The following is a 24,138-nucleotide window of genomic DNA, read 5'->3' as shown; positions in this document are numbered from 1 at the left end:
ACTTGTGATTGGTCCGATATAAAATAGATCGGGCGTATAAAAGACACCAGATGAATAACCAACTTTCACCTCTGTGTTTGAAGTGCAGGTCTACTATAGGAACCTATATACACTGTGTCCGGTCATGTCTAAAAATTCAATCCTACTGGGTAGATATTTTACAAGATATGGAAAAGATTCTCGGAGTGTGTTTGAAACTGGAGCCTTTATCTCTAATCTTGGGACATCCAAGTGGGGACATTATCGACACCAGCTTGAAAAGACTGTCTGATATCCTCGCATATGCTGCAAGGAAAAATATTTTCATGTCTTGGATAAATGACAAGCCTCCCACTAAAACGACTTGGCATAAAATCCTTATGGAATGCATTCCTATGGACTATTTGACCTGTTTACTTCATTCTTCAAAGGGACAGTTTATGAAAATTTGGACTCCATACCTCCGTTTCACAAACTCATCAGTCACTTCTGTGCTTTCAGACCTCATCAATGATTGAAAATCTTTGGTGCCTGTTTACAATTAGATCACTACTGATCTCACCTGTCACTGCTTGATTGTCTGATCTTTGTTTTATCTTCACTATAACTCCAGACTGTGGACTAATTGCTTTATCTTGGATTAGTGCAGGGTGGGGAAGCAAAATTTACAATGAACATTTAGTTGTTTTTTCTCAGCAGGCACTACGTCAATTGTTTTGAAACCAAACATATATTGATGTCATAATCATACCTAACACTATTATCCATACCTTTTCAGAAATTTTGCCCATATGAGTAATCAGGAAAGCAAACATCAAAGAGTGTGTGATTTGCTGAATGCACTCGTCACACCAAAGGAGATTTCAAAAATAGTTGGAGTGTCCATAAAGACTGTTTATAATGTAAAGAAGAGAATGACTATGAGCAAAACTATTACGAGAAAGTCTGGAAGTGGAGGAAGCAACAAAAAACGTACCAAAGCTTTTATTAAAGCTCTCAAATCCAAAATCCTAAAGGATTCAACCAAATCCATGAGAAAAATGGCAATTGAACTTGAGGTAGACAACAAGACCGTTAGAAATGCAGTAAAATAGGATTTGAAGTTAAAATCTTACACAAAAACACCAAAACACTTGTTGACAACAGCAACAAATCCAACTTTAGGAATTTTTGGGAATCATGTTTATGGCCGCCTTCTAGCCCAGATCTAAACCCTCTGGATTCTGCTATTTGGGGCGTTTTAGAACATGCTACCAATAGAACATCACACAGCAATGTCAACTTTCTTAAAGATACTATTAAAGAAGAATGGGAGAAGTTGTCACCCGAATATTTGAGGAACACTTGCGCAAGTTTCAGGAAGCGTGTGAAGGCAGTTATTGAGAAAGAAGGAGGACACATAGAATCAAAACATTTTCTATTATGTACATTTTCTTGTGACAAATAAATTCTCATGACTTTCAATAAACTAATTGGTCATACACTGTCTTTCAATCCCTGCCTCAAAATATCGTAAATTTTGCTTCCCCACCCTGTAGACCGGGTGTTGTACTGAGCCATTTGTTGTAAAAAAACAAAATCTAATAAAGGTAATTGAAAAAAAATAAATAAAAAAAATAGATCGGGCGTATTTCACAGCGATTGGACCAATTACAGACTGTTTTGTCGGTATTGAATACACTGAGAAAACCGGATGTCTGAACAGGCTAGATAGGCACAAACGCAGAGAAAAATCCCCGTTTTGTCAGAAACCCGGCTGCGTGTAAACATAGCCTCGGCCTCTTAAGTTATTCAAGTGTTAGTAATTATCAGAATCCTCCATAAATACCTGAGGACTCCTTCACACATCAGCGAGCAGAAGAGATTAACAACATTGCTGATGATAAAACCCAAGCCATACTCTGTGTTGACCTCAAAGCTTATAAATTGTTCTACAAACAGATAAAACAACTCCCGACACTGACTTCTTTGACCTGGGAACGCTATTCATCTGAAAAATCAATTACATCGTAGGTGGTGTGAGTAACAAACAACGCTCGGTTAGAATAAGCTTTCACTTCACAACAGTTTACATTTCACTGAATTATTAACTGAAGGAAAAAAAAATCTAGAGCACAGGTTCTCAGCCGGTCTCACCTTGGAACTACAGTTTCCCTTGGTCACTAAAGCATGACCCACTTTTATCAAATGCACACCAAGCAAATTCATCTTCCAAAAATAGGCTAGTAAGTACATATACAATGTCATCATAACCTTTTTTTTTTTTTTTTTAACAATATATACACATGGTTTCACACCTGCATTCTGGGGGTTCACTTAGATCCAGATTCCTTGCTTTGACCGCTTATATAGACGTCTGCCGATTGTAGATTTTTTAAGGCGGATATAATAAATTCAGGGCAGGAAAAAAGCAGACTTGATGAGATGATATCACATCTACAAAAAAATTTGAAACTGTCAGAAATGACATCTTTGACACAGATAGAAAGTCGGTAACTGCTGAGCGGAATATCTAAGTCAAAGCACCTCCATAAATAATTCTGAACATCAGAGTCTGCACAGGAAATCAATAAATCTGATGAAACTATCTGTAGGAAATAGGCCATTCTAGGTAAACTGTTTTAAAATAAGTAACTATTTCCCTTCAGTGTCATTAACGGCATATCTAAAATATTAACCCTTTAAGCGACAATGGTCCAATACTGCAACAAGTTACATAATAGAATGAAACAGACAGCAACTAGATTACCTGGAAACATTATATATTTCAGATATTGCGTGTGTATGAAAAATCCAATATAAAGATTTATTTTAAAAAAAACAGTCAGCTTTTTTACCCTTTCATTCATAAATTATTAGAACCTTAGTCGAGATTTTTTTTCCTGTATGTTTTAATTCCTCTTTAGGCATGAAAAAAACGATTCTAAATTTTTTATGACCCTATTTTTTAAGGAGTTACAAAAATGTCCACTCAGCTGGACGCCATGCTTTAAATTTTTGAAGCAAAGAAACCATCATCAGAAAGTAGTAGTAGTAGTAGTAGTAGTAGTAGTAGTAGTAGTAGTAGTAGTAGTAGTAATTGTAATTCATTCGTCCATTTAACAAAACATGATATATACATACATACAGTTTGGATTTCTATATTAACCCTTCGGTATCTCGTCCAGCAAGGCCCTTACTGAGCACCAAGTGTGCCTTTTTCACACACTTGTGAAATAATGTCAAATAAAAATACCAAATACTCAATAATTGTCACATTTTTAACCCTTTCAATGCCGTGTTTGTAATGTAAACAAACCATTTTTTGATGCAAAAAACTAAAAAGAAAGAATTTTTTTCTATATACTACATAAAAGTGGATCACATATTATTTGATTTTTGCAGCCTGGCATATGTCAATGATTAACTCCAACACTGGTTAATTTGCATTATTATTTTTAGCGCTAGGTCAAATGTTCAAAAATACTAGCATCTGTCACCAAGTGTGCGTAAAATGCACACCTATAAATCAAACTATTAAATATTATATATTGATTGATTTTTCTGCTCTAATTTGATTTTATTTTTGTAAATCAAGGTCAGTCCTAATCATACATATCAAATGGAAGAAATAGTGCGTTTTAGGCACACTTGGGAGACAGATGCTAGTCTGGTAATTTTCTTTTGTTTACAATGTGCACATTTTAGTTGGTGGCCAGAATTTTAAAGATCATGCAAAAATGAACAACTATTGAATTCTAACCTTATTTAAATTGTGAAAAATAATATGAAGTTTTTTAAAATGAAGTGCAAAGTGTGCCTAAAAGGCGCACCCGGATACCAGAGGGTTAAACATGGGTGAAAAGGTGTAGGCTGAAACAACAGTTTATTTATGCCTATTTACAAGAAGGAAAGCTGCAGAAACAAAACAAGATGGCACCGTTTTAAACAATAATATGATAAATCAAATAATATAATCTGAGCAAAATATCAGATTCATACTAATAATTGTCTTACTTTATCCTAATATTTTATATTTATTGAATACCTTAGTTTAAAACATCCTTTTAAATGTGGTGACTGATGTGGATGTTTTTAATTCTTTATCAAAATGGATATACTGTGTGTAAACTATGAAATAAAAACATATGTCATTCAGCTAATCTGATGTTTTCTCACATTTTAACATTCTCTAATACTAGCTATTACTCACTTCATGGAGATAATATACAACAAAAAAAGTTTTTGAATAAGAAAACTGTTACTTACAGTCTAATAACAATTAGTAATGGATTTACACTCAAACATGTTACTGCAGATCAGGTTTATCAACAACAGCAAAGTTACAGTAATGGTATGAATTGCAGTTTATGGGATGATGCATGAGTGTCCACTGTGTTGGCCGATATGGAACTAAAACAACAAAACCCATGAATCTACAAGAAAACAGCTGGAGAACAACTGTCCACTGTAGTGACCAGTGTGCATGAAAGGGCTAAAATCTTGATATCAAAATTGAAGATTAAAAAATAAACAAAGGTTGCACTATTTGTGGGAATTGGAAAAAAATTAGCTGTTCTGGAAGGTAGTAAGATTAAGTTTTAGTACAGCAGTAAGCCAACAGGTACCAGTAAACCCACTTTTATGTCTGCTAGGGAAGGTCCCTGCTTCCCTAAAAGAAAATGAGGACGTGAGTCAGTCAGTTTTAATGTCAAATGGGTCGGAGAAACCTCCCCTTCCATTCCTATGTGGAAACCCCTGATCTCAGAAGTTGTGATATTGGGAAAACTAGAACACTACATTAATAAAAGGACTCCTATTTTCCTGCAGAAATGGAGGAAACCACTGGAACTTTTGGCAGTGCAGTATAATTTGGACTTAAATACATAGCATAATGGATGTCTGTCACTTTTTTTTTTTTTTTTTGCTTTTTCTGCTTGTCTTTCTTTTCACTTTGTAAAAAAATAACATTTTTGATTCACATACTTATGTGTTTTATTTTACTATACAATATGAGCTATCGTGCAAACATTATGTACTACCTCAGTGTGCTAGTGATGTTGCACAAGCATATATTACATTAACCAGTCTTGTACTGTCGTTGTAATTTAAATTTTTACAGACTTTTTAATGTTTGTTTGTTTATTGTTCGTAAAGTTGTCATAAAACTTGAATAAATACAAGTTTAAACAAACAAAAAAACCAAAAAAAAAAAAAACTTCAGTGCCCAAAGGGTTAATACACTCATTATTCACCTATACATTTGTCTTTTTATTCCTCACCTTTGACCTGGTTCAGTGATAACATACCATACAGCAGGGGTGTCAAACTCATTTTGGATCAGGGGCCATATTTAGCCTAATTTGACCTTAAGCGGGCCAGACCAGTCAAATAATGACTTAAAAACTTATAAATAATGACAAATCCAAGTCCCCCCCCCCCCCCCCCCCCCAAAAAAAACAAAAAAACAGTTAAATTATGAAAATATTTACATTTTACAAAAAAGGTGTAAATAACCTGAAAAAAACAGAAATTTCATTTGAAAAATTGTGCAATTTTAACAATATTATGCCTCAACTTATTATTTGTACATGTACATTTACACACAGTGTTACATAAACATTTGGTAACAGGCAGAATATTGTAAAAATTTTGGAGTTTGGAACTAAAATTTGAATAATTTCTACAATATTCCATCTCTTATTATTAACACAACTACAGATCACAGTGGATCCATAAATGCACAAAACATTTAGTAACAGGCAGAATATTGTTAAAATTGCACATTTCAGGTTGTTCATCTTTGTTTTTATTTATGTATTTATTTGCATTTTATTATGAAAGAATAGTTTTGTAAATGTAAATATTTTCACAGTGTAATATTATTTTTTTTCACTTAATTTTCTTCCACATAATTTTTCACAAAGAAAATTTGTCATTGTCATTATTTATGGGTTACTGTGTTGTTATTTTTGCTGTAGATCACATTGGTCTGTATGTTGAACCGGAACCAAAATGATTTTGACAACCTGGAACATTTTAAATATGTAGATTTAACATTTTAATCATGTAGATTTAACACTTTAAACATGTAGATTAAACACTGGATTTAACTGGTAAATGGACTGCACTTATTTAACACATTTTCTACACCTTCATGGTGTTCAAAGCACTTTCCAAAACCACCAGGTCCGACTGGGAGCAATTTAAGGTTCAGTGCCTTCCATGGACACTTTAACACATGGACAGTCAGAGCCAGGATTTGAACCACCAACCCTTTGGTTATTGGACGAGCCACTCTACCAACTCTACCAACCCATTCATTTAGAAATTTAAAATGTTACATTGTTAAATGTTTACTTTTTTATAACTTTATATATATATATATATATATATATATATATGTAAGCAAATATGCTGTTATTTCAACATTATGGTCTTGCAATTTAAACGGCACTACATTGTATTTCAATTTACAGTTTTATTTTCTAAAAACAATAGAAATACGTCATTTTTACAAAAAAATCTGTTTTTGTTCACATACTCTTCCTGTTAAAACTACAGCTATATTTGATTCAATCGTTAACACAAAAATCTTTTCAAATAAACAACTTTACATTGTATTATCACTTACAGTTTTTTTTATGTTGCAATTTTACAACTTTTTGGTGTTAATTCTGCAGTCATTTTTTACAGTGCAGTATGCATGAAAGGGTTAATGCACTCACTCATTCACACATCCCAGTCATAAACCAGCTGTTCACAGTCACCTCTCCTTTCAGGATGATTGTGCGGTCCAACTAGATCCTGTTACTCCAAACTCTCAGTGACCTCAAACAACCTACCTCCTCCAACTGAAAGTCCGATCCCTCCCCAAAGCAGCACAGCAACGGAAGACATAAAAAAAAGGACATACAAAGACAAGTTTTGCATCATCTCGTGTGCCCTAGCCGTTCTAAGCATGTTTCTAAATTTAAGATGTTTCTGTGCCAGTGCTCTTGTCCTAACCTTGGCAAGAATAGATTCTTTTGTTCTGTGTCATGAATAGAATCGTGGCAGAAATGTAAGGGAAGTATTGTAAAGAGAGATGAAAAACAGAAGCTTACAGAGCTGAATTCTATAACTAGACAGGTAGTACAAACATAGGTGTTGTGTCATCTTGATTATTGTAGTTATTTGGCCTTCTGCACTGAAGTCTGAACTTATAAAATTACAAACAGCTCAAAATAGGGCAGCTAGACTTATTCCTGATTGTTCTTATAGATCTAGTGTTGACCGAATGCATGCTTGTCTTAAATGGCTGAAGGTTATTCATCGATTATCTACCAGTTTATTGTTATTTATTCGCAACATTATTTACACCAAGTATCCTACAGTTCTTGCAAATCAAATTGGATATAATTCTGACGTTCATCACTACGATACTAGAGCCTCAACTCTGTTGTGGAAATGTTCAACTGATAACCCACACACAAAGAGGAGGAGAGAAAGTTAGAGTTAAAATAAATACATGTATTTATTGAGAAGTCAATCACAGAGAAACTCTGTAAGTGAAGTCTGATTAAACAAGAGAAAACTAAAGATTATATAGAACCAAATCCAACCCCCTCAAACTATGATGTCATTCCTTACGTACATCATACCACCCCATACTACTCCTTCTCTGCTCCGTGAAGAGGTCATGATGACCTCTTCACTCTAACCTTGCTTGGATCCTATCTGGAGTGCAGGCGCCATCCTCTATCTACACATTCAGACATTTAGGTGTTTGGGTTTTAACTCAAGGCAAGAACTCCGTTCCTGGGTTGGGGGTGTTACAGAGTGGTAAACATCACACATAATGAATAATGACTCAGCATTAAAAGAAGATGTACCAACAGTATAAAATATAAAGAGTATAAAATATAAAAAGTAAATTTTTCCACCACAACTCAAAGTCTACTTACATTACCACGCCCAAAAACTAATTCAATGAAAAACACTGTTGTATATAGAGTTGTTTCTGTATGGGTGCTTCAGTGAAACTGGTCCCTAAAAACAGGACATGGGAGCTAAAAATTCAAACCAGATGTAGACTAATGTTATGAAGCAAGTTTGGAAGCATTTTGGGTCTATTTTAAAAATAAATACTTACTGAGATAAAAGAGAAACTATTTTTCAGGTAAAACACATTTTTATATTATTTTACATTATATTTAATATAAAAATCTGTATGTAACACGGTCAAAAGGACACAAAAATTACACGCTGCTATTTTTTTTTTAATATCTTTTTATTCTCTCACTGGTACATTTTGGGAATCAGACTAATTATGCAAAGCAGAGTGTTTCATAAAAATGGCCACTGTTGCAAAATCATTTGCAATTTATATGCGTTTGAATGGGCAGGTTCTGCATGTAACATAAGTGGACACGATGGGTTACACAAGAAACCTGGAATGAGACTGAGATTCATGAAAAACCCACATATCTGGATTAGAAAAACCACTAGGATCATCAAATTTAACACAGGGTCTTTATTTATAGTGATATATAAGACCATTTACAGCCATGTTTTCCAGATCAAATGCACTAACACCTAGGTAGTTTTTCCTGTCCCAATTTTTGGCCCCAATATTTTATTAAAAATTCATTAATTTTGGGTTGGCTCAGAGCAAGAGTATACATTTTTTTGCATTTATCTGAGGTCATCATTAGATACATCCAGGGGGGAAATATGTCTAAATTTCTCTTTTATTATTGGGTCTGAAAAGCTGGAAAAGTGCCAGGTACCAAAATAAACCCAGTTTCATAGAAGCACCATTATGAAACACTCTTCCTTTAAATATTAGAAACATTTCAAGTAAAAAAGCATTTAAAAAATATGTAAAATCACTCAGACTTTAAAATGACAAGTCTTTTTATGTTGCCATTTCTTTCTTTCTTTCTTTCTTTCTTTCTTTCTTTCTTTCTTTCTTTCTGTAACTGGATCTTTGTATCGTTATTTTGTACGCTGAACGTTTTTTTTGCGAGGACCCCAGAAAGATTAGTCTATCGTTTGTATTTGTATTTTTTGTGTTTGTTTATTTAGTTACAGGACAGTGTGTATTAGCATTAGTTACAAAGAACAAAATGCATGCACCAGATTTAGCAGAGAAGCTAATTACCTCCGCCAAGGAGGTTATGTTTTTGCCGGCGTTGGTTTTGTCTGTCTGTCTGTCCTTGTGCAAGATAACTCAAAAAGTTATGGACAGATTTGGATGAAAATTTCAGGAAATGTTGACACTGGCACAAGGAACAAATGATAAAATTTTGGTGGTGATTATGAGGTCTGCGCTCTCCGAGTGCTTTTCTAGTTTCCATCTGTTGTACCCTGGACAAATAACTAACATAACAGACATTGCTTCAATTACAAAGTCACAATATACTGGAAGAAAACCGTTAAGCATGACAGATATAGGAAAGTCTGGTCAGATTGAACGGCTTCAGCCAAATACATAAAACGCAAGAATAAGAATAAGACATAAAAGATAGAACAAGAAGGAGAGAAGAAGAGAAAAAGAAAAAAAAAAAGAAAGCAAGAAGAATAATTAGATAAATAGGCTAATTGAGAGTCATTTGTGCGTCGGCTAATGGGGATCCTCAATAAAGAATAAACAGAGCCTCCATTTGTGAACGTTAATGGAATGACTGCATCATGATATTGATGATCTGTGTGTTTTTTATGGTGTAAAAAAAAAAAAGATCTAGTTTCTTCTTTCTTATCTTCTGCTGCTCTTGTGTTTGTTTATTTTTTTTCGTCTCCATCAGCCACCAAACTGGGACCCGAAGCGTTCAGATTCGACAGCGGAGCCGAAGCCACGGCGACCAGACTGAGCGACAGATACTACATCCTACGACCAGAAGTGATCGAGAGCTACATGTACATGTGGAGACTGACACATGACCCCAAGTATCGAGAGTGGGGCTGGGAGGCGGTGGAGGTGAGCCGCAAGATAATAGTCCAATACATAAAAAGAATAACCAATAGCAATTTTATATTTAACTGGGTTATCGGGTATAATTACATGTACTTACCTACAGTCTCACACCCTCAATTGCTATTGGGTGACACTATACATTAGCTGGTAGATAAAGCAATTTCACTGGCAGGGGGTGAAGGTTGTGGAGGGAGCACCATTATTAATGTGGCGATAGACAGGACATTAGCTGTAGTAAACTGCAGAGGGCTGCCATGATGGTCTTAGTATTAATTTAGTGCAACACAGAAGTGGAGAGATCAGGCTGACGAGTTTGACGTGCCTTTAATTATCGGGCACAAAGGTTGAAAGCGGCGCACAACGCTTCTCTTCGTGAACATCAAGCATTAACACATCGGGGTCTTTGTTAATTAGCACGTATAAGCCAGGCCTTTGTAGCAGGGGTAATAATGTGCTAATCCGCTTGGCTAGCTCAGCCACTCTCCATTAGCCCTTGTCAGATCGAGCATTGCTTGGGTTTCAACTGGGTAGCCAGCTGAAGGCCCTGACATGTTCCATCATTTTTTTTTTTTTTTTTTTTTCCCTTCCTTCCTTTAGGTGTAGCTACATGAGCTCTGTGTTCTTGAGTAAAAGTGATTTTGTCATTTGGCGGTAGAAAATACGACATGGAAAATCATACGGTGTGTAAAATATATGTTTCTGTCACTGTGCAGAAGTGAAAAGGCCTTTTCTGTGATCTGATGAAGAGGATGTAGGAGTATAAATAGAGCTCTGGGAGAAAAACACCTCTAGTTTTACTATCTATAGGTGTGGGTTTGACGAAAGTGAACCCTTCAAAATGACTGACATTTCTCAATAAATCACAAGAGGAGTGAATTTGTGCATAAACTGACACTCTTGGACATTTTCACCGCCGTCCTCTTATAACTGTAATCAATATGTAAACCAGTCATATGGAGGAAATACATAGTTATTAAATAATAACAAGTTTTTTTTAAGTGCACTGCAAAAAAGGGGTGTCTAAAAACAAGATAAAAACACCAAATCTGAGGAAAAAGGTACTCAAAACAAGTCAAATATCTGTTTATGCAGCAAGATGATTTCACTGGACAAGATTTGTTGAATTAAGATTTTTAAATTTAGAAATAAGCATGACTATGTACAGATGTATGAACACTTAAATGACCTCTTAAAACAAGATAAATTGTCTAACACTTCTCAATCTATTTTTTTTTTTGTTTTAATCTTGAATTCTTTATCTAAGAATCAAATAATATGTTAGATTTGGGGTTATTTTTATGGTTACATGAAGTTTGTGTGTAGATAGATAGATAGATAGATAGATAGATAGATAGATAGATAGATAGATAGATAGATAGATAGATAGATAGATAGATAGATAGATAGATAGATAGGTGGACGGACAGACAGTAAAAACCAGAATATAAGAATAACAACATATTACAAGAGCAAACACACTATCCATAAAAAAAATCAGAAGTATAAAAAATTAAAACTGGTTGAAAATTTTGATAATAAAACAGAAACGTGCAACAATAAACCATAACGTGCAAAGTAAAATGTCATTTTCCAATAGTATAAATGGTAAAGTGCCTAAATCTTACACACCTAAATGTGATTCAGCCATTTTTAGCGATAGCAGTCCTATTATCATAATAACCTATAAATAATGATGACTCCAAATTATTATCTTGGTTTTAGTGTAAAAAACTAAAATTACTTAAAAATGTTTAGAGTTCTACAGTATCCTTTCACAAAAATGTGAATAACCTGAACAAATATGAACATCCTGAAATGTCTTAAGAGAAAAATGTGCAATTTTACCAATATTCTCCCTGTTACTAATGTTTTGTGTATTTGTAGATCGACTATGATCTGTAAGTTGTAATGCACATGTATAAATGATAAACTGAGGCCGAATATTGTTAAAATTACACTTATTTTTTTCAGTTTGTTCATGTTATTCACATCTTTTGAAAGGATAGTTTGATAGTTTTTTTGTTTTTTTTTTGGTCATTTTTGCCATTCGTAAATAAAACTATGTACGGTCATTTTAAAAAAAATCTGTTTCAATTTAATTCACACAATAAAAAGTAAAAAGCACTGTACAAGAATCCCAACTGAAAAAAAAAAAAAAATAGCCCAAAAATTAAAAAATAAAAAATATCTATAACTTTTTGTTTGTAGTGTAGATAGATAGATAGATAGATAGATAGATAGATAGATAGATAGATAGATAGATAGATAGATAGATAGATAGATAGATAGATAGATAGATAGATAGATAGATAGATAGATAGATAGATAACAATACAATGCAAGAGCAAACACACTATCCATAAAAAATCAGAAATATAAAAAAACAGAACTGATAGAAAATTTTGATAATAAAACAGAAACGTGCAATAATAAACCGTAACGTGCAAATTAAAATGTCATTTTCCAATAGTATAAACAGTAAAGTGCCTAAATCTTACACGCCTAAATATGATTCAGCCATTTTTGGTGATAGCAGTCCTATTATCATAATAACCTATAAATAATGACAACTCCAAATTCTTCTCTTGGTTTTAGCGTAAAAAACTACTACTACTACTACTAAAAATTACTTAAAAATGTTTAGATTTCCACAGTATCCTTACAGAAAAATGTGAATAACCTGAACAAATATGAACATCCTGAAATGTCTTAAGAGAAATATGTGCAATTTTAACAATATTCTACCTGTTAATAATGTTTTGTGTATTTGTAGATCAACTATGATCTGTAAGTTGTAATGCTCATGTAAATGATAAACTGAGGCTTAATTTTCTTAAGAAATTTCAGGTTGTTCATGTTATTCACATTTTTTAAAGGATATTTTATATAGATGGATAGATACACTACATACAAAAAGTGAAGGATTTTTTCATTTATTTTTTGTCATTTTTGGCCATTTGTAAATAAAACTATGTCTGGTCATGAAAAAAAAATGTGTTTCAATTCAGTTCACACACAAAAACGTAAAAAACCCAGTGCCAGAATCCCAACTGAAAACAAAAATAGGCCAAAAATGAGAAAATATCCTTAACTTTTTGTTTGTAGTGTAGATAGATAGATAGATAGATAGATAGATAGATAGATAGATAGATAGATAGATAGATAGATAGATAGATAGATAGATAGATAGATAGATAACAATACAATACAAGAGCAAACACACTATCCATAAAAAATCAGACGTATAAAAAAACAGAACTGGTTGAAAATTCGGGTAATAAAACATAAAGTTGCAACAATAAACCATAACTTGCAAAGTAAAATGTCATTTTCCAGTAATATAGACAGTAAAGTGCCTAAATCTTACACACCTAAATGTGATTCAGCCATTTTTAGCGATAGCAGTCCCATCTGTGTGTTTGAAACTCCAAATGTCCACAGTGGAAAAAGCTCCACTCTTCATTCTTATTTTGTACAGTGACAATTGCAACAGCCAGGAGTGCTCTCTCTTCTTTATTTCCTCCCAAAAGAAAAAAAAAAAAAAAATCAATAGGTAAGGACATTGAAACATGCCCTGTACTGTCCCTGTGTGTGTCCTCTCAGGCCCTGGAGCAGCACTGCAGAGTGGATTCTGGTTTCTCTGGGATCAGGGATGTTTACACCACAACAGTCAGCCACGACAACATGCAGCAGAGCTTCTTCCTCTCAGAGACGCTGAAGTAAGTCCTACTTCCTGTCACTAGTCGCTTTTCCATTGACCCTCAAATTGCGCAAATACACAGTGGTGTGCAAAAATATCAGAACACTTGTCAAATCTTAAGAAACTGGTGGTTTATTTGTTCCAGTGGCGGCTGCTCGTCTTTCAGAGAGGGGAAGCTCATTGTCGGCTTACATCAAAAAAATTGTCAAGTTATTTAACTCATGCATAGTGGTCACTACAGTGGACAGCTATTCAAAGGTATTCTCTTATATATTTATTAGTGGTGGGCAGCGAGTAAAATTTTTAATCGTGATTAATTGCATGGCTTTCTGCGATTAATCGCGATTAATCGCATAGTTGTTGGGGGGGGGGAACGCATCAACAGCATGTATTGCCTTTCAATGATATTCCAGACTGGAAGTACTCCGGTGATAAAAAATAATTGCATGTCAGTGCTTCCAAACAACTGTGTCCTTCTCAACCCCACCATCTGAAGACATTTAAAATGAAAATGTCCATGTAAAAAACCACTACTTTTACACATGTTTATGTCCCCACCAGTGTATTTACAGTTGTGAGTGATTGACAGGAGTCTTAAGCCCACTAATCAGTACTAATACTATTAAGCCCATTAATATGTGATGTTCAGTTGTTCAAAGCAAGCAAAAGGGGCCCTGAAGTGGTCAGAATAAGTTGCACTAACGTATGTTTTGTCCTTTCCATGTTACCGTAGTTAGTTCGGACATAGAACTAACAGACATGTTTCTTTCACTCTTGTTTGTATGGCCCCAAAAACGTTTGCCTGTGAGTATTTTATGTTCAGTTGTATGAATGAATAGTATCAAATATCTCTGATGTGAACCTTTGTTGCTGAATAAAAAGACGTTGTAAATCTTTAATTAACCTGTAAATGCTAATCGTTAGCATGTCTATGGATTTTCCCATTCAAGTTAGCATCGAGATAAAATGACTGCTAATACAACATTCACATCGTAAATGAGTAAAGGTTAGTTCAAAGGCTGACATATTAGACCTAAACACAACCAATGAATTTACATAAACTTAGCATGAGCCTGCATAAAGAATTAGCAACCCATCTCCGACTGCTTGCATAAACAAATTAGCTTAAACATCAGCATTACTTGTAAAGTTCGCCGGTTTTCTCCTCTCAGCTGCACATACACACAGCACCGGTGTGTGGACCGGCAAAATAAAAGCATGAGTTTCAAAATAAAAGTCCGTATGTATAAATCAACTAAGACTTGCTTGAAAGGCAGAACAATAATAAAACGGCGTTAACGTGAGATAAAAAAATTGTCGGCGTTATTTAATGAATGCATTAATGCGGTAATAATGCGTTAACTTGCCCACCCCTGATATTTATGGATTTTGTTATTTTAGTTCCATATCGGCCAACACAGAGAACACTTATGCATCATCCCATACACTGTAATTCATACCATTACTGTAAGTTTGCTGTTCTAGATAAACCTGATATGCAGTTACACGTTTATCTGTAAAAAAAAAAAAAAAAATTGCTAATTGTTATTAGACTGTAATTAACAGTTGTTTTTTTTTTTTACAAAAAGGCTGTTAAAATGTGAGAAAACATCGGAATAGCAGCATTAAACCTGTTTTTATTTCATAATTTTCACACTGTATATCCGTAAATACATGTTTCTTTGCTTCTAAAACTGAACAAATGGTGTCCGGCTGAGTGGACATTTTTGTCATTCCATGAAAAATAGGTTCATGATTTTTTTTTTTTTTTTCATACGTAAAAACGAATGAAAATACTCATACTCAAAAAATCTTCATTAACGTTCTCATAATTCACGCATGAAAGGGTTAAACATAAATTCGGCCCTCCGTTCCTTTAAAGAAAACGGTCAGTGACCTTATCGTACCAAATAGGTGACTTTTCCAGGGACTTGATAGCTTTCACTCCGACCTAGCCAACAGTATGATTGATTTAACTATCTACAAAACGATATTAAACTCCAACAAGAAATGATTAAATTATGTAACTGACTCAAGAAAACGTTGAAATTATGTTAAACTGACACAAGGAAGTACAATGAGTGTGTTTTATTTACAGTGCAAGAAATGAACAAGTCATTTCGTAGTGGTTTCTCTCTTGATTTCACAAGCAGAATGTGCGACGGTATTAAACTGAACTTTGAGAAATCGCCTCTGAGTCTGAATTTCATTTTTTTTTTATCATTGCAAAAGGTGAAGGCAAAAGTACAGCGAATATTTCACCTATAAATTTATCAGTCCAGTCCGTTTAATATTTAGTGTGGCCCCCCTTGGCAACAATCACAGCAGCGCATCTTTCTGGTATTGTGTCGATGTATTTTCTAAGAGTTTCAATCCCGAAGTCATTCCATGCGCTCAGAAGCTCATTCCAGAGTTTCCTTACAGTTTCCTTAGATTGTTGCCAAGGGGTTGCCACACTAAATATTACAGTAAAATGTAAAAAAAAAAAAAAAAAAAACGGACTGGACTGATGAATTTGTAGGTGAAATATTCTCAGTACCTTTGCCTTTAGAATTAGAATTAAAGAAATTAGAATTAGAATTTCCTTTATTGTCATTCGATTGCACAGAGTACATCAAACGAAAATACGATCGATGATTAGGGACATCGGGCTGCTGCAACTAGCGCGCTGCCACAGAACCCTTTTCTTTGAAATATGCAGTGAAGAACATAGGATATTGCAAAGCACAAATATAAGACATCATACAGTTTTCACACATTACACGTGGACACGTGCTGATATTTTTTCATGGATTTGAAAGGATTTGGGGGAGACAGAGTTTACCTTTTGCAATGGCAAAAAAAGTGAAATTCAGGCTCTGGGAACAAATAAACCACCAGTTTCTTAAGATTTGGCAAGTGTTCTAATATTTTTGCACACCGCTGTAACTTGTGCGTAAAAATGTACCTAATGGAAAAACGACAATTTTGCCAAAAGTCTCATTTTTCAATTGAAAGTTTTTGCGCTGGCAAGAGGTGTTTTTTTTCCCCAAATGGTACAGGGTGGGGAAGCAAAATTTACAATGAACATTTAGTTGTTTTTTTCTCAGCAGGCACTACGTCATTTGTTTTGAAACCAAACATATATTGATGTCATAATCATACCTAACACTATTATCCATACCTTTTCAGAAACTTTTGCCCATATGAGTAATCAGGAAAGTAACCGTCAAAGAGTGTGTGATTTGCTGAATGCACTCGTCACACCAAAGGAGATTTCAAAAATAGTTGGAGTGTCCATAAAGACTGTTTATAATGGAAAGAAGAGAATGACTATGAGCAAAACTATTACGACAAAGTCTGGAAGTGGAGGAAGCAACAAAAAACGTACCAAAGCTTTTATTAAAGCTCTCCAATCCAAAATCCTAAAGGATCCAACCAAATCCATCCAGATACCAGGTATTGCCATGGCTTAAAGTAAACTACCCAGATGGAAATTATGTATGGACACAGGATGGTGCTCCAGCCCACACAGCTAGAAAAATACAAGATTTCTGCAAATCCAACTTTAGCAATTTTTGGGAATCATGTTTATGGCCGCCTTCTAGCCCAGATCTAAACCCTCTGGATTCTGCTATTTGGGGCGTTTTAGAACATGCTACCAATAGAACATCACACAGCAATGTCGACTTTCTTAAAGATACTATTAAAGAAGAATGGGAGAAGTTGTCACCCGAATATTTGAGGAACACTTGCGCAAGTTTCAGGAAGCGTGTGAAGGCAGTTATTGAGAAAGAAGGAGGACACATAGAATAAAAACATTTTCTATTATGTCAATTTTCTTGTGACAAATAAATTCTCATGACTTCCAATAAACTAATTGGTCATACACTGTCTTTCAATCCCTGGCTCAAAATATTGTAAATTTTGCTTCCCCACCCTGTATATCACGCAAAACTGCAATGGAAAGACCTTTTTTCGCAACTAGAGTTAGGTGAATTAAAAAACTGGATGTTGACATATGTTACAACAAGCAAAGAAGAAGAAGAAACATGTCGCGGTATGTGTGGACACACCAGGAAACCCAATCATTTTATAATTTAGTACGAGATAGAGGGGTTGTAGAAGGCAATAATAATGTAATAACAGCCGATAACATAATAACGTCTGATAACGTAATAAATTTGCCATTTTTAAAATGTAATAGGCCAAAAACGTAATATCTGGCCAATAACGTAATAAACATCCCGAACCGATAACATAATAGCTTTTGGCCAATAACGTTATAACTTATTACATTATTGGCTCAGTTATTACATTTGCAAACAATTTTTTTTTTACCACGCCAATAACATAATAACCAGCCAACAAGTTATAATGTCATTGGCCAAAAGTTATTACGTTATTTGTTCAGGATGTTTATCACGTACTTCGCCAAATATTACGTTATTGGCTTATTACATATTAAAAATTGCAAATTTATTATGTTATCAGCCGTTATTACATAATTGGCTTCTACAGTGATATAGATCTAAATCAACACCATATTTATGTTCGTCGCCATGTTTATGGAATGACTTCTCATGTCATCTCGCGATAATAAATAAACAAATCATCGCATTTGTGATTTCATGGAAACACCGACATTACGCACTTCTGTTTTTTCGACATTTAGTAAATATTATATATATATATATATATATATATATATATATAAATATATAATATACTACTATCTCCCCTGGTTGGAAAATATGACAAATGGCTTTTTTTTTTTTTTTTTTTTTCAGTGTGCATACATAAAAAACCACCTGAGATTCCTGCACAAAATGATTTCTAGAGTAATATGCATAATTCTGATTACTCTCGTTTCTATTTTCTACTCTGTACATGAAGGGCACTCGTACCGTAGATGAGACACAGTGTTTAGAAGTCATCTCAGAGCCTTCCAATCACAAACGAATACAATTTTCTTCATTTTACTTGGAAATGAAGAACATCCCAGGGAGCACGGGCGACGAATAGATGGATGCAGTTAAATGCAAGTCGTCTAACCTCGCCTCCTCTGTGGGTCATTAAGTGTTGCAAACCACTCTTGCTGCTATGTTCTATCACAGCAAGTAAATGTTAAAGAGCTTCATTTTAAGGCCGGGGCATCGGGAATCATATTTAGGTCGGCGGTAACCAGACAGGACTACCGACACTGCGCCTAATTTACATCTACATTAAAACCGAAGAAACGATCATAATGGAAAAACATTTGATACTGAATTTTCCTAAAAGAGAGCGAGTTGGCTTTCAACCCTTTAACCCCTCAGACATTATTCTAGGTTCTGTTTCAGGTTCATAAAAGCTGCTGTGAGTATGTGTTTGTGTTCCTTTTCTTTAGTGGTTTTGTTTTACTGTGTGTTTTAGGTTCAAAACAGGTGCAATGACAGAAAAAGACAAAGAGAGGAATTGAAATTTTGCTCATTTTTACTAAATAAGACAGTCAGAATGTACGTCAATAAGAGATTTAGGATGTTGAACATGAACTATGAACTGGAAACCCACTGAACAACAAGGATTTGAATTTTTATCCCAGTAGTTTTTGTTTTTGGCCGGGCACAACAAACCCCGCCACTCGCATATGATTCACCCATTATAAGTAAATGGGAAGATTTTGAAAATTCATAAAAAAAATTGAACTTTGACCTAATGTTCCCAAAATGTAATGTCTGGGTCACTGGCAATTTATAAACCCAGTTTGGTATGAATTCAACCAATAGTTTTGCTGCTACAGATGTGAAATTTCACCCATTATAAATGATAAATAAATGAGAAAAAAAAGATTTAAAAAATTCATAAAAAATTTTAAACTTTAACCGACTTTTCCAAAAATGTAATGACATCTATTCTGGGTCACTGCCAATCTATAAACCCAATTTGGTGTGAATTCAACCAATAATTTTGCTGAAATAAGCATATGAAATTTCGCCCATTATAAGTAAATGGGAAAAAACAAAGATTTAAAAAATTCATAAAAAATTTAAACTTTCACCTACTTTTCCCAAAATATAACCACATCTACTCTGGGTCATTGGCAATTTATAAACCCAATTTGGTATGAATTCAACCTGTAGTTTTGCTGCTACAGACATGTGAAATTTCACCCATTATAAATAAATGAGAAAAAAAAAAAAAAAGATTTAAAAAATTCATAAAAATTTTTAACTTTGACTTACTTTTCCAAAAATGTAACCACATCTATTCTGGGTCACTGGCAATCTATAAACCAAATTTGGTAGGAATTCAACCAATAGTTTTGCTGCTAGAGTGTTAACAAACAAACAAACAAACAAACAAATCGAACCAAAAACAATAGCCCTGTTTTAGGGTCAAAACAGGTGGAATAACAGAAAAAGATAAAGTGAGGAATTGAAGTTTGACAGGTTTTTATTGAATAAGACACTAAGAATGTACATCAGTAAGAGATTTAGGATATTGAACATGAACTGTGAACTGGAAACCCACTGAACAACAAGTATTGGAATTTTGATCTCAGTAGGGAATGGGAAGAATTTGAAAATTCATCAAAAATGTGAACTTTGACCTACTGTTCCCAAAATGTAATGAGATCTATTCTGGGTCACTGCCAATCTATAACATCAATTTGGTATGAATTCAACCAATAGTTTTGCTGCTACAGATATGTGAAATTTCACCCATTATAAGTAAATGGGGGGAAAAAAAGATTTTAAAAAATTCATAAAAAATGTAAACTTTCACCTACTTTTCCCAAAATGTAACCACATCTATTCTGGGTCACTGACAATCTATAAACCAAATTTAGTAGGAATTCAACCAATAGTTTTGCTGCTAGAGTGTTAACAAACAAAGAAACAAACAAACCGAACCAAAAACACTACCCCTGTTTTAGGGTCAAAACAGGTGGAATAACAGAAAAAGACAAAGTGAGGAATTGAAGTTTGACAGGTTTCTACTAAATAAGACACTCAGAATGTACAACAATAAGAAATTCAGGATGTTTTCACACCTGAATTTTGTTCCGATTCAGAGAGTCATGTATTACAATGTTTTCCAGCGTCACCTTGTTTTGGTTCGTATTCACCCTGCTCCGCCCCCCAACACCACGCCCATGTAAACAGGTGGAAGCCACGTTCATTCATGCACTCACTGAAAATCTTGAATACTTCGGAGTTTTTGTGCGTGTTATTGAGCATTTCCAATTTATGTTTGTCTTCCCAAATGCCACATTGCAAAAATCAAAATCTTACCAGGTGTATTTTTCTCATTTCTAGTCAAAATATCTCATCACACTTAAAATAAGACATAATCACCTAAAGAGGAACTTTTCAATGAGATATAAGAACTTATTTTTAGACAATAGATCTTGGAAATGTTATTTCAAGAAATCTTACCAAGATAATTTTCACTTGTTCCATTGGCAGATTTTTTTTTTTTTTTTTTGCTCAATTCAAGATTTTTTTGCTTAATTCCAGCAAAAAAAATCTGCCAAATGGAACAATTGAAAATTATTTTTTTGTTGGCGTTGGTTTGTCTGTCTGTTTGTTTGTCTGTTTGTGTGCAAGATAACTCAAAAAGTTATGGATGGATTTGGATGAAAATTTCAGGAAATATTGATAGTGGCACAAGGAACAAATGATTAAATTTTGGTGGTGATCAGGGGTGGTGGTGGTGGTGGTGGTGGTGGTGGTGGGGGGGGGGCATTGATCTGCCTCGGCGGAGGTCTGCACTCTCCGACTGCTTCTAGTCTTGGTATCAAAATAAGATTTCCAAGATCTATTGTCTAAAAATCAGTTCTTATATCTCACTGAAAAGTTCATCTTTAGGTGATTATGTCTTATTTTAACTGTGATGAAATATTTAGACTAGATATGAGAAAAATACATTGGGTAAGATTTTGATTTTTGCAGTGCAATGAGGCATTCTGTCTCTTCTTCCATCCAAATTGCTCCTAGACTCATTTTCTGCACTTGCTTATCCGGCAGCTGATTGAAAGGTATGAAGCTCATTAACCTACGGTCTGTTTACGTCTGGCAGCGGCACTTTTTCGACAGAGCCGCTCTGCTTTATGGTAACGTTTGCAACATAGCAGAGTGGTAGAGAAAACTGTAGTTGTGTATTTCTATCACTGTGGTCATGCTCGAGCTCAGTACAAAACTTCAAATCACTACTCAAAACTCACCTGTTCAAACTTGCATTTTCTTTTTCTCTCTGTTCTTTTTGTTTTGTTTGTTTGTGAAGCGTCTTTGAGTGTCCAAAAAAGTGCTATATAAGTGTGATGTATTATTCTTATTCTTATTCTTATTCTTATTCTTATTCTTATTCTTATTCTTATTATTCTTATTATTATGGTCCAAGCTGAGACCACCTTTTCCAAGCGGTCTCAGCTCAGTTGTTTTGTTCTGGAACGAAGTATGATTACTGCTTTGACGTATACGCAATCGAACTGAGCCAAAGACTTGTTCCAGAACAACGGTTTCAATGGATACAGGTGGCAACACACCCTTAGGATGTTGAACATGGACTGTGAACTGGAACACACTGAACAACAGGTACTTGAATTTTGGCTCAGTAGTTTTTGTTTTGGGGCTCTTTTTTCTGGTTGAACTCCAAAAAAAGTCGAAACTCGGTAAAAATACGGTAAAAAAAAAAAAAAAAAAATCACCACAACACTGGAAAAAACAGTAAAAAACAAGCAATAACAAATCTGTGATATACAAAAATATTAACCGAGCCAACAGAAACAGAAGAAAATGAAAATAAATAAAAATAATTTTAAAAAAAAGACATATCTTGTAGATACATGTGCCTACTTTAAAATATTAGGCATTACACTGATGTATCGAACGTGACAATAATTGGTAGACAGAATGAATTAAGACAAAAAACAACACCTAAACAATCACAAATTATATTTTTTTCCTATTGAGTAAACTGTTGAATTTTTAGGAATATTTGAAATAAATCCTACATTCAGAACGTTCACCAGAGACACGTCAGAGGTTAAAGGGTTCATGTAAGATAGAAGTGAGATGTTACATTCAAAGAACATGTTTAGTGTCTGTCATGAAGAGTTAATTTTGTTCTTCATATATAGAAACCCTGTAGATGAAAGTAGACTAAATATATTTGGCATGATATATGAAAGGTGGGGTGCGAGATGTTTTCGTGGAGCATTTTTTTTACTATACAGGGTGGGGAAGCAAAATGTACAATGAACATTTAGTTGTTTTTTCTCAGCAGGCACTACGTCAATTGTTTTGAAACCAAACATATATTGATGTCATAATCATATCTAACACTATTATCCATACCTTTTCAGAAACTTTTGCCCATATGAGTAATCAGGAAAGCAAACGTCAAAGAGTGTGTGATTTGCTGAATGCACTCGTCACACCAAAGGAGATTTCAAAAATAGTTGGAGTGTCCATAAAGACTGTTTATAATGGAAAGAAGAGAATGACTATGAGCAAAACTATTACGAAAAAGTCTGGAAGTGGAGGAAGCAACAAAAAACGTACCAAAGCTTTTATTAAAGCTCTCAAATCCAAAATCCTAAAGTATCCAACCAAATCCATGAGAAAAATGGCAATTGAACTTGAGGTAGACAACAAGACCGTTAGAAATGCAGTAAAATAGGATTTGAAGTTAAAATCTTACACAAGAACACCAAAACACTTGTTGACAACAGCAACAAATCCAACTTTAGCAATTTTTGGGAATCATGTTTATGGCCGCCTTCTAGCCCAGATCTAAACCCTCTGGATTCTGCTATTTGGGGCGTTTTAGAACATGCTACCAATAAAACATCACACAGCAATGTCGACATTCTTAAAGATACTATTAAAGAAGAATGGGAGAAGTTGTCACTCGAATATTTGAGGAACACTTGCGCAAGTTTCAGGAAGCGTGTGAAGGCAGTTATTGAGAAAGAAGGAGGACACATAGAATAAAAACATTTGCTATTATGTCAATTTTCTTGTGGCAAATAAATTCTCATGACTTTCAATAAACTAATTGGTCATACACTGTCTTTCAATCCCTGCCTCAAAATATTGTAAATTTTGCTTCCCCACCCTGTATTGCTTAAAAAATCCTTCACATCCCGATTACAACCAATTAATTAAATGCTCTAACACAAAAATTCAAAAAATGTAGTAACCTGTGGACTGAAAAAACACCATCCAATCCTTTTGAGCGCCCAATCGAAATGATTGAATGGTGATATGTCTGTCAAACTCAACTGTCATTTGTCCCTCCCCCCTCTGCATGTACCCCTCTTCGTGCATGAATTCCGCGTTCTCAGAGGCTTGGAGTACTTGTTCAGGAAGTGAAGCCAGAACCAGAGCTTGGCTATATTAGTCATATTAGGATGGAAAGTTCACCGGTAAACTGTTTCGTCACTAACATAAATCAGTAGGAAATGTATCGTTAGTCAGATAGGTATGAACTGGGGCTGTTCTGTAAGAGCGGGGGGGTTGGGGGAGAGTGAATGAGGTATGCATGGATCGGGGTC

General features: G+C 34.5%; 1 protein-coding gene across 2 annotated transcripts in view; it reads left to right on the top strand.

The window, feature by feature from the left end:
- The window catches only part of LOC115436135 (mannosyl-oligosaccharide 1,2-alpha-mannosidase IA), an 828,462-nt gene that overhangs the window by 786,890 nt on the left and 17,434 nt on the right, over window positions 1-24,138 (top strand). For both annotated transcript variants that reach the window (XM_030158891.1, XM_030158892.1), the window contains exons 10-11: window positions 9,747-9,919; window positions 13,520-13,635. In XM_030158891.1, coding sequence (XP_030014751.1) covers window positions 9,747-9,919; window positions 13,520-13,635 — 289 coding nt within the window. The remainder of the gene's footprint in view (window positions 1-9,746; window positions 9,920-13,519; window positions 13,636-24,138) is intronic.

The sequence above is a fragment of the Sphaeramia orbicularis genome, chromosome 16 (genome assembly GCF_902148855.1).
Source record: "Sphaeramia orbicularis chromosome 16, fSphaOr1.1, whole genome shotgun sequence".
Taxonomy (NCBI): Eukaryota; Metazoa; Chordata; class Actinopteri; order Kurtiformes; family Apogonidae; genus Sphaeramia; species Sphaeramia orbicularis.
This window is presented reverse-complemented; position numbering and strand designations above follow the sequence as displayed.